Below are 26,270 nucleotides of genomic sequence, written 5' to 3'. Positions count from 1 at the left end.
TGAAAATGCACTTTTCTGGTCAAAAAAACAGCGGAAACCTCACACACACTCAACAGGGGGCCCAGAAGAGCCCAAAAATGGCATTAAGTGCCTGTTTTAAATTTGGTGATTTTTGACAAAAAACGTAAGGGGTTAGGATGTCGTTTTTTTCAATTTTTTCAACTTGCTGAAAATGCACTTTTCTGGTCAAAAAAACAGGGGAAACCTCACACACACTCAACAGGGGGCCCAGAAGCACCCAAAAATGGCATAAAATGTCAGTGTTTGAATTTGGTGATTTTTGAAAAAAACGTAAGGGGTTAGTATGTCGTTTTTTTCAATTTTTTCAACTTGCTGAAAATGCACTTTTCTGGTCAAAAAAACAGCGGAAACCTCACACATACTCAACAGGGGGCCCAGAAGCACCCAAAAATGGCATAAAATATCAGTGTTTGAATTTGGTGATTTTTGAAAAAAACGTAAGGGGTTAGTATGTCGTTTTTTTCATTTTTTTCAACTTGCTGAAAATGCACTTTTCTGGTCAAAAAAACAGCGGAAACATCACACACACTCAACAGGGGGCCCAGAAGCACCCAAAAATGGCATAAAATATCAGTGTTTGAATTTGGTGATTTTTGAAAAAAACGTAAGGGGTTAGTATGTCGTTTTTTTCAATTTTTTCAACTTGCTGAAAATGCACTTTTCTGGTAAAAAAAACAGCGGAAACCTCACACACACTCAACAGGGGGCCCAGAAGAGCCCGAAAATGGCATTAAATGCCAGTTTTCAATTTTGTGATTTTTGAAAAAAACGTAAGGGGTTAGTATGTCGTTTTTTTCAATTTTTTCAACTTGCTGAAAATGCACTTTTCTGGTCAAAAAAACAGCGGAAACCTCACACACACTCAACAGGGGGCCCAGAAGAGCCCAAAAAAGGCATTAAATGCCAGTTTTAAATTTGGTGATTTTTGAAAAAAACGTAAGGGGTTAGTATGTCGTTTTTTTCAATTTTTTCAACTTGCTGAAAATGCACTTTTCTGGTCAAAAAAAAAGGGGAAACATCACACACACTCAACAGGGGGCCCAGAAGCACCCAAAAATGGCATTAAATGCCAGTTTTAAATTTTGTGATTTTTGAAAAAAACGTAAGGTGTTAGTATGTCGTTTTTTTCATTTTTTTCAACTTGCTGAAAATGCACTTTTCTGGTCAAAAAAACAGCGGAAACCTCACACACACTCAACAGGGGCCCAGAAGAGCGCAAAAATGGCATTAAATGCCAGTTTTAAATTTTGTGATTTTTGAAAAAAACGTAAGGGGTTAGTATGTCGTTTTTTTCAATTTTTTCAACTTGCTGAAAATGCACTTTTCTGGTCAAAAAAACAGGGGAAACCTCACACACACTCAACAGGGGGCCCAGAAGAGCCCGAAAATGGCATAAAATGCCAGTTTTAAATTTTGTGATTTTTGAAAAAAACGTAAGGGGTTAGTATGTCGTTTTTTTCATTTTTTTCAACTTGCTGAAAATGCACTTTTCTGGTAAAAAAAACAGCGGAAACATCACACACACTCAACAGGGGGCCCAGAAGCACCCAAAAATGGCATAAAATATCAGTGTTTGAATTTGGTGATTTTTGAAAAAAACGTAAGGGGTTAGTATGTCGTTTTTTTCAATTTTTTCAACTTGCTGAAAATGCACTTTTCTGGTCAAAAAAACAGCGGAAACCTCACACACACTCAACAGGGGGCCCAGAAGCACCCAAAAATGGCATAAAATGCCAGTTTTAAATTTTGTGATTTTTGAAAAAAACGTAAGGGGTTAGTATGTCGTTTTTTTCAATATTTTCAACTTGCTGAAAATGCACTTTTCTGGTCAAAAAAACAGCGGAAACATCACACACACTCAACAGGGGGCCCAGAAGCACCCCAAAATGGCATAAAATATCAGTGTTTGAATTTGGTGATTTTTGAAAAAAACGTAAGGGGTTAGTATGTCGTTTTTTTCAATTTTTTCAACTTGCTGAAAATGCACTTTTCTGGTCAAAAAAAAAGGGGAAACCTCACACACACTCAACAGGGGGCCCAGAAGAGCCCAAAAATGGCATTAAATGCCAGTTTAAAATTTTGTGATTTTTGAAAAAAACGTAAGGGGTTAGTATGTCGTTTTTTTCAATTTTTTCAACTTGCTGAAAATGCACTTTTCTGGTCAAAAAAACAGCGGAAACCTCACACACACTCAACAGGGGGCCCAGAAGAGCCCAAAAATGGCATTAAGTGCCTGTTTTAAATTTGGTGATTTTTGACAAAAAACGTAAGGGGTTAGGATGTCGTTTTTTTCAATTTTTTCAACTTGCTGAAAATGCACTTTTCTGGTCAAAAAAACAGGGGAAACCTCACACACACTCAACAGGGGGCCCAGAAGCACCCAAAAATGGCATAAAATGTCAGTGTTTGAATTTGGTGATTTTTGAAAAAAACGTAAGGGGTTAGTATGTCGTTTTTTTCAATTTTTTCAACTTGCTGAAAATGCACTTTTCTGGTCAAAAAAACAGCGGAAACCTCACACACACTCAACAGGGGGCCCAGAAGCACCCAAAAATGGCATAAAATGTCAGTGTTTGAATTTGGTGATTTTTGAAAAAAACGTAAGGGGTTAGTATGTCGTTTTTTTCAATTTTTTCAACTTGCTGAAAATGCACTTTTCTGGTCAAAAAAACAGCGGAAACCTCACACATACTCAACAGGGGGCCCAGAAGCACCCAAAAATGGCATAAAATATCAGTGTTTGAATTTGGTGATTTTTGAAAAAAACGTAAGGGGTTAGTATGTCGTTTTTTTCATTTTTTTCAACTTGCTGAAAATGCACTTTTCTGGTCAAAAAAACAGCGGAAACCTCACACACACTCATCAGGGGGCCCAGAAGCATCCAAAAATGGCATAAAATGCCAATGTTTGAGGGCGATGATTTTTTAAAAAAAACGTAAGGGGTTAGTATGTCGTTTTTTTTCCAGTTTTTTTCAACTTCCTTCTAATGCACTTTACTGGTAAAAAAAACATGGGAAACCTCACACACACTCAACAGGGGCCCCAGAAGCACCCAAAAATGGCATAAAATGCCAGTGTTTGAATTTGGTGATTTTTGACAAAAAACGTAAGGGTTAGGGTTAGAGTTAGGGTTAGGTTTTTGGTTCAGTGGTGCAGTAAAACAATTAATAATTACGGCTGTAAAAAATACAGTACGCAGCAACAAAAAGTTAAAGTTTGTTTATATTCCTGTCTGCAAAACATACTGCTAATATGAATGAGCTAGCAGCAAGGCTAATCACGCATCGATGTATCGATTAATATCCATTATTTTCCACAACCTCAGAGTACACTGGAAAACTTAAGACTTTTGCACAGTAATGTATGTTGCTTTTCATGCGCCCTCAATATGATGATGATGAACTGCAACCCAAGCAAACCTGACATGCTTCCTCAAAAGTCAGCTTGTGATGTCATGCCACATGACTTTGACTTTGACGGGTCTCTCCATGCCACACAGCCAAACAGATGCGCTCATATTTTCCTCTATAGCGGCTTTGTAACAATTCTTTCTCAAATGTCTGCCGCAGTTTAACTACCAACCCTTCACCCTTGCCCCCACTCCTACATCCTGTGATGCTCAGCCTGAATAAAGCGTTAGCTAAAGCGTTAGTGTCCCGGCATGCAGTTGTCACGTCGGGGTCACTCGCTAGCTTGCTTGTGCATTTTTTCCCACACTTGACTGCTGGGCTGACATTTGAAGGGGTAGCTTTGGAATGAAAGCATGTTTTGTTCATGCAGCATTTCGGATGAGTTCACCCTGGAAGACAGAATGTAGAAAGGGGAAAAAGGGAGGAGGCCCGGCAGTGTGGTGGGGGTGGGAGGGATCATGAGAAGTGGACCGATCTTGGCCCTTCTCGGCTTTACAGAGGGATTGTGGTCACAAAGTCATAAAACTGCTTCTTTATTGTGTTGACAATGTTGGGAAACTGCAGCATCGATGGGATTTCTCTTACATTTTCTCCTCCTTAGTGTTCTTAGCCAACAGGGCCACGTCCTGCGTGTTTTGGCCTCTCGGCCATACCAAGCTTTGGCCAAAATAGAAAACCTTCTAAACATGTGCTTTAACATTATCAGAGCCTTTATAGTCACCTTTACACTTGTATTACCCATACAGTAGACATAATAAAAGACAAATACGACCTCAACCATGAAACAGCATGACAGAGTGAAACTGCTTCATTTGAAGAACAGGGAGGGACGGCTGTGCCACCTTCTGCACAACAAAGCGATGAATCACTTCCACATGCATGTTAGCTAATGAATGAAATCCTCAGGGGTTGCAGATAAGGACAAAAACAATAGCGGGCTCATACAAATTCAGGAAATGTGACAGATATTAGCCAAAAAGGAAGGTTATCCCTGGAGTCAATCCATCTGATGTCAAAGCCATTTGAGGGCAATGCTTGTTAAAAATATTTGTGGTCTGGTCAGTAGCTTTAACTTTCAGCATCCCCTACTCCTACACACACACACACACACACACACACACACACACACACACACACACACATCCACTGGTCAGGGCAGATTTCCTATCAGGAAAGCTTTTCTGGGAATAATGCAGCTGAACCCAGGGAGGCCAATAAGTTAAAAAGGAAGCCATATTGGGTTGCCACAGTTTAGTACGCTTATTTTACGACACAATGTGGGAATATTTCCACTTTCTTGTCTAACTCCAAAAAACGTAAGGGTTAGGGTTAGAATAGCCTGAGGGCATCCTCAGGCTATTCCACGCGGACTCCAGCAGGAAGCCGTCATTGTGAGCAAACGCTGAGTGTGCTGTGGGCTGTGGGCCCCTTCACGGGCCCCTGAAGGGGAAACTGCCAGCCTCTTGGGCTCCCCCCCACAGCATGCCTGCAGCCAGCCTGGCCCTCTACTTAAGTCAAACCAAAGGTATTCTTATTCCATATCTGGTTTCTTCAGTGTTTCTCATATAAATGGGCGAAAAAAGAAAAGAAGGTTGATGTTCTCCAGTGCTTTATTTTTAAAGAAGATGGAATCATTGGAATCACCTTACACGGAAGCCAGATGATGTAAGGATGTTTTCTTAATTCATGGGTTGCTTTTTCCTCTCCGCTTTTCAATCACTAACCATTTTAAGATGTGTTTAGTTGCTGACATTTTTCCCGGGCGATGTCATTTCCTGTGGCCGGAGCGTAAGACGGCCAAGAGAAATGTGTGTGAAAGTGCGATGGTCGTCACAATAAGCAGCGGAGCAGGTCGTTGGTCTCTGGCAGCCCTGGTGTTCATAAACCAGATATACACGCGGTGGATTGCTCAACATGTGGGGTTGGTGCTTTTATTGGCGCCCACACGTCCAACCCCTGCAACCTATTAAAACCAGCTCAGCCTGGTGGCGTGCACGGCCCCGTGTGTGCACTAAATTAGACTTAATTAGTGTGCATGTTCAAACAGTCTCACACTGTTTACACGTAGGAAACCACAACGGGACAGCCGCCTTGTTCAACTTGATTCAAAATGACTAAGCGGGGTTGAGTTCTAGCAGCAGACTAGTAGCATTTGTAAAATACTGGTCTACGTTGCCGCCTTAGGACTTAGGACAGGGGTGTCTCACCTTTTCCGCCAGGGCCGCATACTGACTAATCCGAGAAGCAGTTTTATGTGTATTTTTGAAACCAACTCATACAGAAATGCAAGTCTTATCAGTTGCAAAGCATATTGATAGTATCAACTTATTCTCATAGAAATAACAATCATCATTTTGCCAGTTTTTATTTGTACAAATATTCCAACTATCACCATTTTCAAACTTTTACCCAACTCATTTTGCTCCAGTTGCAAGGTTATTCTTTGTTTTGTTTGATTCTCATCCTATTTTTGCTGTTGATCCCATGACTGCTTGTCCAAAAAGATGTAATGGCAGGCGTGGTTGCAGGGATTTCCCACACAAAACAGCTAATTAGCATAGCATTCAGGGCAAATGTATTCATAGCGTGGCCTAATTTTGAGCTACAGTGAAAGGTTCTTTGTTGGGTATCTTTCAGGCACAAATGATTTTGGGGACTCGATTGCAAGTAACGACACAATAATGGGCAAACTGACTCATTTGTTGGGTGCTAAAGTGGACGAAGGTCATGGTCACGAAGGTCAGTGTATGAGAACGTAGGTCAAATATTAAGCATTGTGGAAGGTTGAAAGCCCCGTGTACGGCTATCTCTGGTCAAAGTCATGCGTAAACGTGCAAGAGATGGTTAGTTTGGGTCCGAGCACGCAGCGTTGAGATAAGCGGGTTCCACTCCACCTTGCAGCAATAACAGGAAGTCACAGACACTAAATACTAGAGAGGGTCCGGGTCAGCAAGGGTCGTGTTTTGCATGACTTCTAGGGCGGGAACACCAACGTAGCATGTACAAAAGTTTAGAGACACTTTCTCATGCTTTTGAATTACAAGCTGGCTCCAAACTTCTAACTGGTCTTGTATGTTGAAAGCAGGTCGAGACACAGGAAATGGAAATCCATTAGCCGCAGTCACTACAATGCCGTGTAATGGCGGCACGTCCAAACATATCATTGGGTTAGGGACACAAGGACGCCAGCAATTTACTCGCTCATGGCTCGGTCGCTTGGACGTGAAGTTATGTCAACTATTTGACCGTACACATGGTCTCCAGCTCGCCCCCTGGGGGTGCAACCTTGCATGTTTTTGGTTCAGTTTGCCCTTTCCAGGGAGCCAAAACCAACTTTGGAGCGCCAAGTAATCATACTCCGTTACATATTTGTTGATATCTGGCGTCCACGCTGGTGTTTATTTTGAGGAGCTGTCAAAAGGGCCATGTCATTCGTCTGGACACATGGTTGCTGTTGCAGTCGTGATTAGCTGGTGAAACTCTTTGTTTTTTCTCCTGATGCTCGCTGCAAAGGGTGCCGTGTCCTGGTCTTGCATCAATTCAAGCCAATTATCTCCTAATCCCTTCCTCACTGTCGAGTCACATGTCTATGCATGGTTTTTTCCACCGCTTTTAGGCCGCCCCTGATAACCAAACACATAATTACAAGCTTGGGTGGGATGGTTCTGATTGAAAAGGAAGAGTTTTGGGGAAAAACCAACAGAGACAGATGCTTGAAGTCAACCATAGCATCAGGGACTCAAGTTGTTCTCGCTTCCACCGCCCCCGCTGCCATGTGTGTGTTGTTAGGAGAAAAGTATTGTGGTCTACAAGAGAACCGTCTGGGTGACATATGTAGGGAGTCTGCGTCATTAATCGGGATGAAGTGCCGAGGTCATTGGTCGTGATTCTCCCAAGACTTTGTCCCATATAGCGTTTTTGTTCCATGGGAACTCTTTGTCTCCGTGCTGCTCCATAAATATTTGACCTACTTGATTTGCTAATCGGACCATAAATCTAGTACCAACCCCCCCAGGGGCCGAATGCTGGAGAACCAAAGGATACGGGGGCAGTTTTGATGTTGAAACATTTTTCAAAAGTTTCAGCCAAGAGGAGAAGAAGGCAGAATGACCCTGCATGCAACTTGTGATTGAGTTGAAACCAACGTGGTGTAAAAGACCCTTTCAATCCCGGCCTGAAGTCCCAAAAGGGGTAATGTCATTTCTCTTCTGCTTGCCCAATCACGTGGAATTTTCCACAATGCCCACTGGAATTCCTCCAGGCAAGATAAAAAGAGGAAGAAAGGAAGTTGTGACACTTCTTGTCAAGCATTTTCACAGGAAGTTATTATTTGCCAGTTTGGTGCTGTCTGACAAATTAGGGTAGGTTGTTTCTTGAACTCGTTGATTTTGGTTTTGAGTCCTCTCACGATGCAAGATGTGTTTCTTTCTCTCAATCCATTCAAAGCTTTCAAGTTTGAGTATGAAACTATTTCCTGCACTGTTGTATTATTCTATTAACTCTTCTGTAATCACTGTAACTCCCTACTAATGTCACTCATGTCTGCGTAATACAAACGTCAAGGTGACAATCGGGGTGTTATTTCATATGTTAGGGTTAGGCTCTAACAATGTTCAAATCCGTAAAGGGCTACTGTCCTCCAATCGCTCCCCGTTTTTAACTAAATTAATCTTTAACCTCCTCCAAAAAGGAGTAGGTCCATCTAAAACATTGTGATAGGCGCAAACACTGGCTATCACAGCCGGGTTCAACCCCTAAATATCCTGAAAGAATGTTGTCATTCCGTCTGCCCACCGTGTTTGTTGTTGAGCTCAGAGTCCCTTGAATGGCAATTAGGCCTGCATTGTTCCATCGAGTGATACCAGCGACGTGCCTCGTGTGTCTAGACACAGAGATAGAGCTATCTAAATCACTACCTGACTTTTTTGGAGTCCAGAGTGAAATTCCTGAGCCCATTGTTCGGAAGACAGTCTGTAGCCTTGATGTGGTCTCTGGGAACAGATAGAATGCCCCAAGAAGGATGTGTGTGCGTTATTGAAAGCCCTTCAGGAAACACATGGACTGACCGAGCAGTGATGAGCTGATTTCCCATGATTAGGCAGGAAATAGGGCAGGTACGCACAGTAAAGTCCTGCATAGGCCTGCATAGGCCTGCATAGGCCTGCATAGGCCTGCATAGGGCTGCATAGGGCTGCATAGGCCTGCATAGGCCTGCATAGGCCTGCATAGGCCTGCATAGTCCTGCATAGGCCTGCATAGGCCTGCATAGGCCTGCATAGGCCTGCATAGGCCTGCATAGGCCTGCATAGGCCTGCATAGGCCTGCTGTGGTCACGCTATCTAACATGAGCAAATGCGTGTCAAAAATAGATACTGTTTAGTAGAAACTTTAAGAGTTGTTTCTAAACTCATTAGTACATTTTGTATAGTTCTGTCATATTTAACTTATTGTGTGTAATTGTACTGCAAAAAGGTCAGTGAGGATAATCCATAATGGCGCCAACAGAGAACATACAAACTCCTTATTTCTAAAATCACAAGTACTAAAACTTGATTTCAAACAGCTAAAATAATGCATCAAGCTAACACTAACCTATTAGCTAAACATGGCATCTAATACTCCTCTACTAGAGAGGAGAAATAGGATCTCAGGGAAGAAGTCAGGGTGAAAGACTTCTGTGGGAGAAGAAGAGCCACAGCATTCCAGGATGTGGAATCAAACCATGGAAGGGATTGGCTAAGGAAGTCCAACAATGTACAAGGATGAGACATTCAAGAAACAATACAAGCACCTGATGTTGGCTAAATACAAGATGAAGGGTCTTCAACCAGTCATGTTGTCTTTATTGTTATTATATATCACTATTTGGATGCTTACGTATATCGATGATCAATATTACGCTTAATTACGGTTGGAAAGACCGTAACCACATATGGCATCACCTTCAATACGTTCAATAAGCTTTGCTGCTTCCTACTCCTTTTGGACATGTGGAACTGGGAATTGATTTATGGGATGTATTCCATCGTAACCTGATGCACGTTCACATCAAATGAAACCATCACCGACAAACATGGAAAACTGTTGTCCGTGTTGTTCGTTTCCTGCTCGGACTTTGGCCTACGCTGCCATTCTCCCAGTCGTGGATCATCAGGCACACGAGCACTTCCCCTTCCAGCTGTGATCATCCTGCCAATATGACGCTCATTCATATCTCTGTTGGAAACATGTACGCTTTCAGACCCCATCCTCATGTCGCACCCAGTGATTGATATTGATCATCAAAGCAAATGGTTAGTACACTTAAACTAAAAGATATGCTCACTTTTAAAAGACCTTCAAAAAGATCTCCCCTTGGATCCCACACACAAGAACTCTTATCTGAGCTTGTCATCGAAAACTCATATCCTCACATTGTCCCAAAGGAAGGCTGGCCTCCCAGCTGTAGATACACATTTCTCCAAGTTTCCCACCCCCTATTTAAGACCCTCGTAGCACTTCCTTTGGTCTTTAGACGGACATGGTGTCCTACTCAAACGCCATCATTCTACACTTGCCTTTCAACGTTCAAACGCTTGGGGATGCAGGGTTGTTCGGTAAGACGGTGGCGGTGGTTGTGGGGGTGGGGGTGGGGGGCTGGTGTTTGGATAGGCATTAAGCCAGTTCCGAGGAAATTCTCCTCGGCGTCATGGGGAGGGAATACGTTTACTTTTACCAACTGCACGTCTGTCCTTCATACATAGCGTCCATGCCCTTTCACGAAACACGGAGAAACAGCAACCCCGAGTCCCACGCTGCACTATTTCATAAATCATAATCAACACAAAATGTGAGTAGTTGATACGGCCATAAGTGTTTATTTTCTTTACGAGGGATGTCTTATATTAACTTTGTTGTCGCAAACCAATATGTCCAACTCTCAATTTCCGATACTGATATCAGCCGTTACCGATATGTGTTATGTGACATACGTCCTGTGGTGGAATGAACACATCGTACACAGCATTTTTGTTAATATTGGTTTTCACGATCGGGAAAAACAACGCAATAAAAATCCATTTTTGTGCTGATATCAGGCCAATAATTATAGGTACCGATAAGTATCAATCATCCCTATTTTGCACACAAGGCTCCCTCAGCCCCTGCACACCTTCATGCTAGCTCGGCTTTGATGTCGTCCACTAATTTCACATCAACATTTGCAATAAAAGTGTTGACTCTCAAAGCAATGACTGATATGATTGCGTCTGCCAACTAGACGTGGGAGCAAGTCAGCGTCTTTCATCTCAAGTCTAGCTTCAAGGACGGACGTGCCGGTCCATGTCAAGTCTCAAGTCACGGCAAGATCGGTTGAGTCGAGTCCGAAGTCATCGGCTTGACAATTTTGAGTCCTTACAATTAATTAGCAAAGTTCAGTCATTGCCAATTCAAATGCCATTTTAACAATGTAACGATCTATTCCACTCGACCAATACGATGCACGCATGCAGTGTGACGAGACTTTGTCACAGAAAGAGAAATACATAATCCACACGGCGCATGACGATGCATTCAATGAGGCAGATTCAGAGAGAAAACATGTTCTCTTGCTGGCAATGCCATCATCACAATCATGCTAGTTGAATACTTTGAATACTTCTCACACATTTAGTGAAAATCTCAAGTACCTTCAAGTCATCAGGCTAAAGTCCGAGTCATTGATGTCATAGGCTAATTATTGTTTTAGTATTCATGCATTTTTACTCGTCTAAGGCGTCATCTAGGCCCCACAAATGTGGAGTAAAAATGACCATTGATTAGCATGTGTTGTGTAATGCCTGCTCCGGGACACAAAACAGATCCGAGTGATTCCTGATAAGATAAGTGGAATGCAAACCAGCCTTGTTTCTCTTTGGGAATACTTTCTCATGATCACCTCTTCTGTGTTATGTCATAACAAGACAGGTTGAACTTCCCTCCCTCTGAGTACAGGGATGCCTTCTAAAATAAATGATCTTTGATTAATGGAGGTATTCCGCGTGTCTGTCAGGAGTTCAAGAACAAGAAAGAGACTTAAGTGTATGCGCACAATTATTGACTTGCAGCAGTTGTGTTGTCGTCTCATTCTCCAACATTCGAAAGACCATTATTGCTGTCAGGAACAGGAGGGGGGAATGACGGCTTTCTGTTTGCAGAACTGAGATGGCGTCACCAAGACCCGCTTGCCCTCATGCCCACGCTTGGCCAACGTCGTCATCGTCATAATAGACAGCCTGCCACCCTCCGCTGTGGTTTTTCTTTGTTTGAGTCTGACGTGTGTGATACCTTCATGTTGTTTTCTTCTGAATTATTAGCTGTTTTTAAACTCATAGTGGTACATTTTTGTATAGTTCTCAAGTATACATTTTGAGTCTTAAGTTGCGGTGTGATGTGTTTCGTGCCCTTTGAGAGTTATATTGTTAAACTATTAAATATGATGCAATTTCCAATGTGCTAGCAAGCTTGATGTGAGTGCACTGATAACTTGTTAAGAAAGAACCACCGTTTCCTCACCGACTCTCAAGCAGCACAGTATTTCTATGTATATATTTATATGAATATTTAATTAGTAGTGGTTTTGAAGTAAAGGAGATGTCACGAGACACAAGAACTTAGCCATAAATTAGCTGTAATTTAGCTGCAGGTTTCAAAGTTTCAGAAAAGAGTAGCAGCTTACACACAGACACCAGATTGTTGGGAGGGTGATTTCTGAATTGTTTATATCCTCAGCTATATTGAATTTATTGTATATATATTGTATATAGTGGCACATACACTACCAGTGTTGGGCAAATTACTGTAAAAAATCGATGTAGTTGTATAATTAGTTAGGGTAACTACGAAAGTTCCAACAACATAACTGAATTAATCGTGCACGAACCCCGTCATGAATGTATTATTTACCAGGAAAACCCCCCACAACATTAAAGCATTTCAGTGCTTAGTGGAGAATGACAAAGCGTTGCGGGGAGGACGGTGTGGAAGACGCCGAGACGCATGCAAGTTGGAGATGTTGGCATTGAGCACTGCTGTTCAAGTGTTAAGGTCAGATAAAGTCAAAGAAAGAGCGCCAGAATACGTCTGTGGGACACTCCGACATTTTACTCTCAGTAACGGTAACAGCTTTGGAACCTTTGAAATAGTATTTCAGTAGATTAGCCTTTTCTGGAAAACACTTTTTACTTAGTTTTTCACTTGTTCCAGTATGATGCTTTAGTATAAGCGGGGACACTCAGTAGGTTACTGGGAAAAAGGCTTTATCACCACGTGTACGTCAACATGTCTGAAGTCTTCCAATGTTAGCATATGCAGTCCAGGCATGGACGAGACTGTGGGATCTTTCTGTCACATTTGTGGGGAAAGACTCCAGATAGTTTTGCTTCATGAGAAGTTAAGCTGGAGGTTGCGGGGGGGCCTGTGAACCCGGCTTAAACGCTGATGGGGGGAATTAAAAGGGGTGCCTCCCTCTCCCGTGGTTGTGCGTGGGAGGGAGGTCACGGACCCACCCTCCCCATGGGGAGCATGGGCTGGCGGGGAAAATAACAGGGCGTGCTGTGCCTGAGGGGAACACTGCGGTGCCACCCTCTAATCACGCCTTGCTGGCCAACAGACCAAAAAAAGGATGTCCTGTACATGTGCATGCAATAAAACACATACTGTACTGCATGCACACGCTGTCTTTAGTAAATACGTTTCAAACTAGACAGGATTGACAGGAACAGCCAGAAAATGGAAATGAAATGTCTGGTGTATTTCACTGATTGACGTGGGCGATGCACGCGCATGCACACACGCGCACACACACACGCGCACGCACACACGCGCATGCACACACGCGCATGCACACACGCGCATGCACACATGCGCATGCACACACGCGCATGCACACATGCGCGCATGCACACATGCGCATGCACACACGCGCATGCACACATGCGCGCATGCACACACGCGCGCACACACACGCTCAGATTCCTGCACACTTGTCTGGCCAAATTTGAGCCACTTGAATGACAGCCGGAGAGAAGGCAGAGCCAGGGCTTTAAATAGAGCAGGGAGATTGAAACATCACAAGCAGGCCACTGAAGTGCGGCTGGAGCCAACAGATTGGATTGGCGTAGGTGATTTATAGCCACTCACACTTCAGATACATTTGGGTTATTTCAACTTGTAGCCTGTTTACTTTCCTCTCACATGACTCCTCTCATTAAGTCATTAAGTCCCGAGCTCAAAAGGATGAATCCCAAAAGAAATCATTTAGTAGAAAAATCCTCTTTAGGGTCGCAGGCTATTCCTTTTTAACGGGTAAACTAAATAATTACTATTTCAAATATTGCAATGTTGTTGCCGCGGCACGGTGGTCTAGTGGCTAGCGCGCAGACCTCACAGCTAGGAGACCAGGGTTCAATTCCACCCTCGGCCATCTCTGTGTGGAGTTTGCATGTTCTCCCCGTGCATGCGTGGCTTTTCTCCAGGTACTCCGGTTTCCTCCCACATTCCAAAAACATGCTAGGTTAATTGGCGACTTCAAATTGTCCATAGGTATGAATGTGAGTGTGAATGGTTGTTTGTCTATTTGTCAATGGAGCGTCAGCTTGTGCAGGGGCGTCAAACAGCAGCTTCTTTTTGCATTTTGAAGCTCTACCTAGAACCTCCTTAAGACCCAATTTTGACCAGGGGTGTATATGAAGGTTTAAAAAACGGCAGTCACCACTTTCTCTGGTAAGTGATTCCATTACTGAAGGTGGAAATGAGTCACTAAATTGTAAATAATAAATAAAAAGGTTAGCGTTTACCAGGTTGCTCAGGCAGCACAATTTAAGAAACTCTATAATTCAGCAATCAGCCGATATAACCTCAGGAAGATTCCTAAGCACTCGGGGTGCAAGCCGATGGTCATTCCACAATGTCTTCATTGTCCTGTGATCACGTGTGATGCTTTGCAGTTCTAATCCCGTCCCATAAAGGGATTAAAATGCCACACCAGGCACACATACGCTTTTGTGCACACATAACACGGGCTGGCCTTCACACATTAGGAGGTGAAGAGTTGAACAGATTCTGCACTGCAAACTACAACCGAAATAATATTAACATTAATGCTAACATGAACTAAAATTAATGCAGTATCCCTCGGGCAGCGTCAACCAAAGCTAAGCATTATCTTGATTCGGTTCCATAAAATGGTTGACAGGTGTAGGAGAAAACCCTTGTGCCAAATGTAGATTCGAACGCGGATCTCTGGACTGCGAGACTGACGTACTGATCAGGTGACCACGCGGCCTCCACATTTACCATAGAGACGGGAACGCTTATCGTCTGTAGCTGCAACACCTCCGTCATGCCTGTGCTTCATACGTCAGCATCGTTACGTATACATATAGCATACGTTAGCATCATGATGCTAACAAGTAGGACTTCCATAGATACATCCCCATACTCAGAGGGGGGCATCAAAATGTCTAAAATATATGATCTCCTTGTTACTGCACACCCAATCCATGACCCCTCTAGCAATCAAACAGCTTTATCTTAAATGATGGTTGCAACAGTCAAGCGGTTGGGACTAAAATATATATCAGTGGTGTGAGAACTTTTTATAATCTTCATTTTTACTTCCATGATGATGACCTTCCTTTTCTCTGGCGCACAGCTAATTGGGAGACATAACGAACATGTTGGTACCAATGGAAATGTGTTCATCACCACGTAAACCGAGGACCACCTGAACGTGGACCCTTACCCTGGATGGGGGCTACATGAATTACATCCTGTTGAAACACAGAAGTGCTCAGTCACAAGATTAACTCAAATTTATTTGGAAGAAAATTGTGCACCAGATGGTCTCCCAGCTGGGAAAGACTCCAACGATAAAAGTTCTTTCCTTTCATCCATGTTTTTCTTGGCCCCTCTGTCACTGGAACAGACAACAATAAGCACTGACACTGCGGCCTTGCGTTCATACTACTCATAACTAGAGTGCTTTTTCATCATTTTCCACGGCAGAGTTCAAGGTTTTCCCACACACACGAACATAAAGCAATATATCTGTAAAGCCTACTGTCAATAAACTGCTCTGACTGCTCACATGAGTTCACTCTCCAAATGACAGTTGAAAATCTCCCGGGGTATTAATGCCAAGCCAGTATGCCAACATGTTAGAACCCGTTTGGTATATTTGCTCAGTCACATTACACGGGCTGCAGCAGTCGACTGCGGGACCAAACACATGTTTACGTGTCCATGTGGGGTCCCAAGTGAGCAGGTGACATGAATTTCCCAAAACAGGACAAACTCCCCAGGAAGGAGAAAGGGGAGCCGCTGTGGGCCAGCGGGCCGTGCTTGGATACATTTGAGGAGAACTTGCACAGAGCCCAAGCAACCACAGAGTCAGTGAGCCAGCCGGCAGTGACCTTTGACCTTGCGACATTCTGTGAACGAGTGGACTCGACAGTTGTTGAAAGCCTTCCCTGAAGCGTGGAAGCTGTTAAAGTAGTGAAGGAAAGATTTGTTTTCTGTTGTCCCGTCCTGTAAGTGCACAATGGAATATTGGTAAGAATTAGAGATTTTGATAATAAAGTCGTATATTGACGAGAATAAAGTCCTAATATTACTTTTGCCCCGGGCTCTAATACTCTGTTGTATGTATGCGTAAAGTGAAAGACGGGAAAAATAAACAGGAAGTGGATATTCACTCACTTGATAAGGCTTAATGCGGATATACAATTTGCTGCATTGAAATACATGAAAACATGTACATTTAACCTAACTTGGTCAATGTGTGGTACCCAAATGAACAAATCATCCATACATTAGCTGAGTGTTACAGCTTACAAAGCAAACTAGTGGAATACACAGTGGTGCTTTCATTTTTGTTCCATAATCTGTTCCAAAAGGTCCAACAAGAGCCGAGTTGTACAAAAACTGAAGCAATTTTTCCAATAAGAAATCAATAAGAAGTCCTGACACCCACAAATTTATACAAATCTTTTTGGAGGGAATAATTCTAGATTATTTCTAGTTCTAGAAAACAATCATTTCAAAATAATAGAATACATAATATTTAAATATAATCAACTCCAATTAATGTCAATCTAATAATTAATATAATTATATTTCTTACCACAATAAGTCTAAATCAGCCCAGGTGACATCCACTTACTATAGTCGTCATGAATATTTTAGGATGGCAGCTGAATCGATGCCTAGTGTGCGTGTGTGTGTGTGTGTGTGTGTGTGTGTGTGTGTGTGTGTGTGTGTGTGCGTGCGCTGATGGTATGGTTGTGTGTGGAGGAATGTTGTTGTCAGCTTAGCACTCGTCCAGAGGGAATCACCCCAGAAATGTGTTACCATCACAGCTGAAGGTACAGGTGGCATGGTGCCACCATATATGTGTGTGTGTTTGGGGGGGGGGCAACCGAAGCTACACGGGTGTCCAACATGCGGCTTGTGTTTTATTGGCCCTTGACAACAAAGTCACCACCAAAATTGTGGCAAACATGGTAAAGCATGAAAGGAAACCGTAAAATAAATTGTTGAATATTACATACCTTCAATTGCAGTGTTTAATTTAGAGGAGGCAATCATGAGCTACGAAAAATATCACAATAAGTTTGTCAAACTGTTGGAAATGGCACGAGGTCGTTCATTACTTAATATAACAGTCTGTCATTCAAAGAACGGTAAACTCACCATACAGTAACTTAACACTCAAAAGGTATCTAGGAAATACACAATACAAGTACCAATGCAATTTAAAATGAACATGTTCCCATAATGCAATGCGTCCGAGCAAATCCTTTACTAGAAAATAAATGGATGGCTCTCCAGTGTTGCCGCCGTCTGGGCTGCTCTGGCTCCCTCTAGTGGACAGAGGCTGACGTCATTGCAGGCACAAATGAAGGTGTTGTTTAGAAACCATTCCTTTTTGAAAAAACATCAAAATTATTGTTTTATTTTAAACTGGTATTGGTATCGGTCTTGTACATTTACTATCTATCTTTTTAGTGTTAAGTTGCTGTGTGATGAGTTAAGCGTTCTTTGTAAGATGACACCATGAGTCAGACTGTTATATTGACTTGTGGCCTCCTATGATTTCCAATGGGCGGGGAAGCCCAGGAACTTGTCAGGACTTCCCTGATACCTGATGACGTCTTCCTCAGTGACTCGTTAGCAGCACAGTATCCAAATGGAAAGTAGTAGCTCTCAAGCAAAGGAGCTCAGAAGATTAGACTTTACCCATAAACTTGGCACAGCCTGGTCAATGTGCATATCCCCAAACTCCCCATATTGTATCCAAAAACTTGCTGGAGCTGCGATGGTCTCGTCTTTATGATTACCATAACGACCCAGCATGCTTTGTGGCTGGAAGCAATGGTACTAAAGCACTGAGGAAGCTGATGCACCAGAAGAAAATCATAGAGTTGAACTATTAATGCCCTGACTGTGAGGCAGACACGCTAAGCACCAGCCCGCTAGTCATTGTCCAAGAGCAGAAGGTACCAAATGTGTATATTTCTTTGTGTCATGGACTACTGATGGATGATGAACCATGTTGAGAGAAAACCTGGCTTTGGGAGCAGTCTGACCACTAAATACACAGCAGAGAACCCGGCGGTCGTGACCCCGTTGTGTTGAGGGACCAGCTGGTGCGTAGACCCTGTCCGCTCGCAAGGGAACAGGGGGTGGGGGTCATGGCATGTGACCGCAACACTTGCTTGAAATGTGGCTGATTTACGGCCATCCTTTCATGTTGCACCAGCAAACGGTCTGTGTTGCTTTTTTTGTTCAAATCAAGCACATGTTTGCAGGACGATCCACCCTGCTCAGCAAAGTAGCGAGGGTTGGCACCATTTCTGCTATTTTCAAGGGCGTCCAAGGTGGTCTGTTTCCCACCAGCCTCTGAGATTCCTCACATCCAAACTTTGGAAAGCTTCCTGAGAAAGAGAGAGCGGCATGTGTGTGTTTTCGCACTGCCTTTTACACATTTAACAAACGCACCCCCTCACACCCGCAATTTCCTATGTTATTTTTTAGGAATTCCTTCCATGATCCTATCTGTATGACAAGCTGGAACATGCTGGGAAGCAGTGCCAGTCATACATGATGCCAGCAGGAAATGAATCCGTCACCAGAACACAGGAAAATGGAAACTTTTAGTAGTGACCCAATATGTCATAGTACATGCGTCAGTACTTCTCTAACAGCCCAAGGATTGTATAGCAATCTAGCAATGTTAATCTCACTTTAATTTTCATATAGTCTCAAACTTAACTCTTTAAAAAAGTAAGCTTCTAAAATTTAAGTGGTACTGGGGTTCCAGTATTTACTTTGGCATAGTTTCTTAGGCTAAAAAAAGGTGTTTTGGTACCCTCTAATGGACAGTCAAAGAATTGTCAGTGCATTTATTACCCATTTGCAATCTAAGATCGAATACAAAACTTTCCTTAAAAATATAATATTCTCTCTCTCTCTCTCTCTCTCTATGTATATATATATATATATATATATATATATATACACACACACAAAAAGGCAACAGCAATACTCACAGCATTTGAGTGGACGTATATTAAGCTAAACATATTTTAGGTTAAGCATATCACTGTGTTCTTCTAAACATCGCCTTTTCCTTTACAACTTCACAAGTTCATTTGAACATATCTGGAAAGCATCGCACTGGTGCTGTCTTATTAGTCTTCTTTCTGAATGCATGTGAAATCATGTCAGTGCCACATCCTGTGGGGGCCTTCAAGTAGACAATCCCATGTGTCGCCACTAGATGTCACTCTTTAAACGCTACACGTGCCAGCAGGTTGTTGGGATCGTCTTATCTGTCCGTGCTGGTCAATGAGACTTATTATAGTCCAAATCAACATTGGGATACATTTATATTCATTAAAAATGGGATTTAAACAGGCTGACGTATAATGTGTGCCTTACATTGTGGTTTTATTATCAGGGGAGCTGCTCGAGTTTCAGGGTGGGTAATGAATGATAAACAACCTCAGCTTTAAAAAAAAATCACAGGCTGGTGTTTTATCACTATTCATCAAATGCTTTAGGTTAAAATTTAAATTGAAGTGACGCATAAAATATCCATATTATTAGTAGTTTTATCACTTCTTAATTTTCCAACATAATCTGATTTTTTGGAACGAAACACAATCGTTTACAAGTAAAATGCTCAAAGGTGGGCACAGTTTCAGGGAAAGACTTGAATTGAAAAAACTGAATTCCATTTTTTTGCTGTCACATTCTCTTTGATGTGGATTATTTATGTATGTTTGTATTTATGTATGTATTTATTTTCCCTGCGTCCTCCTTTTTGAAAACATCCAATGGCACACACGGGCCTGTTTCCAATCCGCAAACATGGGTGATGAATTTTGTAAATCGTGTGCAGCCTTACTGGTCCCGAATAGCCCACCCAGCCCGGACCCGGTTCCTTTAGGGCCCGAGGTATCAATACGACCAGAAGCCGGAAATGGCATGCATGCATTCTTATGAAAAACATAAGCTTACTCATCCATCTACCGCAGACCGAACATTATTATGTCTTCTGCTTCCACGGTAATACTTGATTTCCTAATCTTTGTGTAGTTGAAGATGGGGGGCAGGGGGGTGGGTCACCTTGAAGTGGCAATTCCTTTTAATTGGAGGTGGTGTTTGACGGGGGTTAAGGTTTTATCTACAGTGTATAGCCTACTGTATAAGCATATATTATTTTAGGGGGGAACAAACATTTGGAAGGTCCCCCTCCATGTTTTATACTGCATAGTTGCAATATTTATTCTTATTTTAATTGACCAGACTAGAACGTATCTTAAATCTTAATGATGGAACAAATCACATAAAAATGCTTGATGTTGTACCATCATCATCTTCAACATGACTACGATTGTCAAGTTACATTTTTTCTTGCCGCTTTAAAGTGGAAACAAGTTTATTCCCATATTTTCCGGCTCCGGCCTGTGTTTTTCTGAATGGGCCAGTGACGCCCACATCCACTTGGCACGGACGCGCAGATGATGAGAGTGCGCCTTTAAAACCGGTCCAGAACTACTTCTTGTTTTACCTCTCCGTCCTTCTCATTGGTCACAAGCTTCTTCCTGGGGCCTCAGAGTGACATCATCTCTACCCAACCCAGAGCAGACAGCTCACTGATTCCAGATGATGCTGGACACCTTCAGAGAGCGCACGCACTTTTACGCATGACACAAATATATATATATTTTTTTATTTATCCAAAAAAGTTAAGATTACTTTCAGAGTTTGTGAACTTTGAGAAGAAGGGACAGCGGAGGAGGATGGGTGTGCTCCAATTTGTGCACTCAACCGAGAGTAGTCGTGCGTGAAAAGCGGCCTTTTTTAAGGAGCCGTCACTCTGTCCCTACCTGTTTGCAGGTGGACATCTACTATGACATTGGGCTCGGAGGTCATGGAGGATATTCTTATCGACGTGGTGGGGGAAGGTTTCAGAGATAGAGACGGAGAGGAGCAGCTCTTACCGTCGGACGAGCTGGAGCGCGCGGTGGAGCGGGACTCTTGCAGCCCCGCGCAAGCGTGTCCCCCCGCGGCCAAAACGAAAAATCCCACGTCGGTGAAACCTCCATACTCATACATCGCTCTCATCACGATGGCCATCTTACAGAGTCCAAAGAAACGTCTCACTCTCAGCGAAATTTGCGACTTTATCAGCCACCGCTTCGTTTATTACCGAGAGAAGTTCCCGGCTTGGCAGAACTCGATCAGGCACAACTTGTCTCTTAATGACTGCTTTATAAAGATGCCCAGGGAGCCCGGCAACCCCGGGAAGGGCAACTATTGGACCCTAGACCCAAACTCCTCAGATATGTTTGAGAATGGGAGCTTTCTGCGCAGGAGGAAGCGGTTCAAGCGGCAACATTTCCGTTACGATCCCCTCAAGGAGCACCGTGTGGAGCCCGGTGCACTGCACGCCGTTCCACACGGACACTACGGGCTCGGAGCACCGGCTCTCCAGCTCCCCACTCTGGATATTTACCCTTACATGCATCATCACCATCATCATCACCACGCACCCCCCGCCGCCGCCATCCCACCTGTCCGCAGCATCCTGCCGGCGCTGTCCAGCTTCTTCTCCCGCAGCGCCCTCACAGCCAAGGCTTTTCTTCAGGCGCGGCCCGCCATCGAAGCCTTCTCGGCAGCTCACTGCACCGCCTACTCCGCTCCTCTCGCTCCCGCAGCAGCTTTCACGTCACCGGCGCTTTTCCACGCTGCGGTGTCCCCTCATCTGGTCACCTTGCAGCAGGAGTATCAGAAGTTACAGACGCAGCGTCATGGAACACCTGAACTGGCAGCTAAACACCCGAGTGATGACAATGAATAAACTCATGGATGCACACAGGACTTGAATTTTCTCAGGTAACAGAAGACAGTCAATCGGTAGCAGGTGTTTTTTTTTTACATACAAATCTTTTATATGTGACTGAAACATGCATTCTTCTTTTTTTACTTCATTGGGATACGCGGAGAGTACATTTTATCCGGGTGTCATCCTGGAAATAAATAAAAAGGAACCTAAACAGGCAGCCTGTTGTTTTTCGTTTTTGTCACTGTTGTATTGGAATAAAATAATAGCTGGCTTAAAAAGGATAGGAAATAAACGTCTCATTCATATGTGCTGTTGGGCGAACAATAGGGACAAATGCGACAAGTGTTCAATTTAAAAACATTAATGTAATATTTAAAGTGGAATAAATGAAAAGAGGAATGGGTTAAACAAAATTTTGAATTATTATTTATTAGAACGCAACAAAGCTTCTGCAAACAATCCTAATAATGCGTGAAGCATTAAACATCTGAAACATTAATAGAGGCCTGCTGTATAGTTGATCGAGTTTGGAGTTTTTAAAGAAAAACTGAAAAAGTTTTTTTTATGAATTTGAATAAAATGTTTGATTGTTTTTTTTTCATTTTGAGAGATAAGTAATTTCACGTTAAACAAGACACTGGATGTAAAGGTAATTATTACACCATGCAAGAATTAGAAGTGCTTTATTTATTTAAGTGTTGTTTTCCATCACATGGCATGCAAATATTACCAATATAATTTACCAATATATTATATTTGATTAAGTTATATTATATTTACCAATATAATTGAATACACAAATGATTTTTCTCACCTCCCACCGTAATCCAATGCAACAAAAAATCAAGTAGAATTATTGGTTTGTTTAATATTATAAGGACACACACTTATGAATATGCCATCATGTGCATGTGTGCAAACTGTAATTGCAGTTATCTCACTCATCAGTGCAGTTGATTTAAGTCCATGCAAAGTAAAGTTATGCAGAACATGGCAGCAAAATAAATACTGGTGTACTTAAATGTACTTTAGTACTCATGAGTCTGTTTTTCATAGATCACCAGTGGGCCTCTGGGTCACGCTGTACGCCCAATATTAGTCCTTGAGCACATTTTGGCACCAAGGGAAGGCCTGATACAAATAGAAAGATTGTTACCCGATGGGGCGCTGTGAAGTAACCCACATTTTATTCTCTTTTGAACAATTTTTTGGGGCCAACATTTTAATGTTAACTTTAATCCAATCTGGTTTGTGGGATTTTTTTTTTTTTTTGCCAAGTATAGTATAGTGTTAATGTTTAACACTAACACAAGTGGTTCGAATGCATCAATTATAAGATGAACATCAACCACCAGAGCACATCTGCAACCAAAATGTTTCAGATCTGCGTAATAAACGAAAGGACTAATATTGGTTATGTCTCGATTCACCTTGGGTGTGTTTCTAGTGGTAGATCAGACCTTCCAAAAGCAAACCAAATGCCAAAAGTAGTACAGCTGTGACGAATGAATAGTGGGAACGCAAGTCAATCTGCTAAATGGTGGTGGTAGACTCTAGTGATCAGAAGGCATTGAAATGGTATCACTGGTACTGTTGTAGCATCAGAGATGTTGCTGGCAGTGTTGCAATGACTGATTGTCAGCTGAGGAAGTGAGCGGGGGTCATGTTGTTTGGGCCCGAGAAGCCGGTGCACCTGATAAAATAAGCAAGTTCCACACTCCAGGCTTGTGTGTGCATCACTTTTTCCATGCTGAAGGATTAAGAGACTTTTTTACTTATCTTTTTTTGCACTTTCAAACCTCTTTTCATCACATCTTCGTCGCCAGCAAATACGGTACATTTCTGCTTAAAAACACAATAATGCACCTTTCTGACACTGGCATGACTTTTTGGTGAGCTGATAAGGCAACATAGTAAATACTGCAAAGTCAGTTTACAGTGCAGTTCTACCCCACTAGAAGTACATGGCTGTAGATGACGGCGCTGTATACCATCAGGCATTGTTGTCATACATGCAGTGGCAGACACAGGCCATTGCCTGGGGCTCCAAGATTTCCAGGGGTCCCCAACATTTTTGTCCTTCCATTTAGAGTCCATACGACCGCTTTGGTCTTAATTCACCGCCTGAAAACTCCATCAAAATGCAGAATCTTTCCAAAGTGCTTGCAGCGCCGCCCCTGCCTTCTCATGCCACGGACTATTCCATGTTACCCCCCCCCCCCCCACCTTTTTGTCTGTGGTATACACATACGTCTGGCAGCTTGGTTGGGCATATCCCATTTGAGGCTTCTTATTTACTATTGATATGTTACTATTAGGAGGAGTGGTTAGCACACAGGCCTCACAGCGAGGAGACCCGAGTTTGATTCCACCCTCGCCAATCTCTGTGTGGAGTTTGCATGTTCTCTCCGTGCATGCGTGGGTTTTCTCTGGGTACTCCGCTTCCCTCCCACATTCCAAAAACATGTTAGCTTCATTGGCCACTCCAAATTGTCCATAGGTATGAATGTGGGTGGGAATGGTTGTTTGTCTATATGTGCTCTGGGATTGGCTGGCCACCAGTCCAGGGTGGACCCCGCCTCTCCCCAAAACAGCTGGGATAGGCTCCAGCACCCCTCGTGAGGAGAAGGGTAGAAAATGACTGAATGAATGAATGTTTCTATTAATGAAATATGTCATATTAGTTCCATTGAAAAAGGTTGGGGAATCCTCAATTGATATTGCACATTTCCATCCTGATTATGACACCACAGATAGTACGGAATTAGATTCCATTCCACATTGCATATTTCCCAGAGGGAAATGAAGGTTTCAATAGCATATGCAGTGAAGTCAATCCTTGATTCACCAGCGAATGGTGAAAAAACGAGAGTCACTGATGTGCCCACAAAACTATTTTTAACACGACGCTCGCCCCCATCCCCCACCCTACAAACCCTTCTGCCAGCTGGACGTTCTCGCTCTAGCTCTCTTCAATTGCCGTTGTTCACTCAGGGCACAAGCCAGGTTTAAGTCCTCCATGTGCCACACAAGCTCAATAAACGTATTTGAAGTACAAAATGTCCAGTAATGATTGATGGATGATGAACCATAATTGTAGTCATGTTGTATTTCCAATAATGGCATTTGATGATTGACTAGTCCAGGGTGGACCCCGCCCCTTGCCCGAAGTCAGCTGGGATAGGCTCCGGCACCCCCACGACCATAGTGAGGATAAGCAGCATAGAAGATGGATGGATGGCATCGGATAATATATTTACTAAGTTTACGTTTTGAGGGCAGCTCGACTGTGAAGTTTGTGCTTTCACAGCCAAACAAACTACGGAGCGTTCAAGAGCGGCCAAACAAACGAAATCTCAAGGCACATGAGGCACATGCCTTACATCACGTGTAAGGGTTAGGGTTACGGTTAGGACAAAGTTAAGGACAAAGGCCGAAGCACTGCGGGTTCTCTTTCCAAGCAGGTTCTCCAGCAGGTGCTTTCATTGACGAGCGCCTTCCCCAAACCAAAGGAGGTTCATTATTAAAATCACCTGCTTTGGTGTCTCGGCCCCCATGGCAGGAGTTTGACACCCCTGCTGTACATTTTAATTGCATTATCAGTGACTGTGGATGTGTTGTTGAAACAGCCTGTTTTGTAAGAAATAAATATGATTCTATTTTTTTTTGGGGGGGGGGGGCAAAAAGACAGGAGCACAGCATGCAGGTAAAACAGGTACTTCCATTAAGCACAAGAGACAGCTAAAGACAGCTAATAATGCTAATAAGGAAATGATTGTGTTTACCTTGGGACTCTCCATGCCGCGTGCACGTCCACGTGGACGCCCACGCGTGGGACCATCTTCAGCCCAATGGCCTCTGACATGGAGTCCCACGAGGCAAAGGGACAGGAGGGGTCCATTCGAGAGTAGAGGCTCCATACCAGCCGCTCGCCCTCCGCCAACCCAAACAGGCCAAAGCAAGTCATTGGCAGACTGCTCACCCCGCCCCTTCCACATCTCTCAGCCAGAAGGGACAGTGTTGCATTGTGGGATATCCCACAATTTCTGCGCCATGCGTGGGGAACTTGTTTAATGATAAATCTCGGTCTTTCTTTGCTGCTTTGCTTCCGTGTTCGCCTGCCAAGCCCATTAAAGACTCTATTCCGCTGGTGCATCCGGGTGCCCAGGAATTGATTGTGTTTTTGGACCCCCGCCCCCCAGCGTCAGTGCCAGCACATGACAGTGACATACAACAGGAAAGCCACCCAGAAGGAGAATGATGTCACACCGCAGCCACGCGCTCGGGAGGGGGGGGGGTACGGGGTTAGAGGGGACAATAAAAGCAAATAAAGCAGCAAGAGTGGAGAAAAAGACATCGTATAAACAAGGGCAGCAAAAAAGCAAGTCAATGGTCTGTGGAGATGAAGAGAAGCACTTCATTGGAAAAGAATGATTTGTCCGGGACATCTTGAAATACTTGCTATG

General features: G+C 43.2%; 2 protein-coding genes across 3 annotated transcripts in view; one reads left to right on the top strand and one right to left on the bottom strand.

Moving 5' to 3' along the window:
• s1pr5a (sphingosine-1-phosphate receptor 5a) overlaps positions 1 to 25,740 on the bottom strand; it is a 46,385-nt gene extending 20,645 nt beyond the window's left edge. The window contains exons 1-2 of one of the 2 annotated variants that reach the window (XM_058050074.1): positions 25,590 to 25,740; positions 21,533 to 21,731 (exon numbers count right to left, since the gene is read on the bottom strand). The gene's annotated coding sequence lies outside the window, so the exon portion shown is untranslated. The remainder of the gene's footprint in view (positions 1 to 21,532; positions 21,732 to 25,589) is intronic. The other variant, XM_058050075.1, reaches the window with a different exon arrangement.
• foxd7 (forkhead box D7) lies at positions 20,656 to 22,014 on the top strand. Its single transcript, XM_058050085.1, has one exon. The coding sequence runs from the start codon at positions 20,869 to 20,871 to the stop codon at positions 21,817 to 21,819; it is 951 nt and encodes a 316-aa protein (XP_057906068.1). The 5' UTR covers positions 20,656 to 20,868; the 3' UTR covers positions 21,820 to 22,014.
• Positions 25,741 to 26,270: the final 530 nt, after the last annotated feature.

This window comes from Doryrhamphus excisus, chromosome 15 (genome assembly GCF_030265055.1).
Source record: "Doryrhamphus excisus isolate RoL2022-K1 chromosome 15, RoL_Dexc_1.0, whole genome shotgun sequence".
NCBI lineage: Eukaryota > Metazoa > Chordata > Actinopteri > Syngnathiformes > Syngnathidae > Doryrhamphus > Doryrhamphus excisus.
Note: the sequence above shows the minus strand (reverse complement) of the source record. Positions and strands in the feature narration are given on the sequence as shown.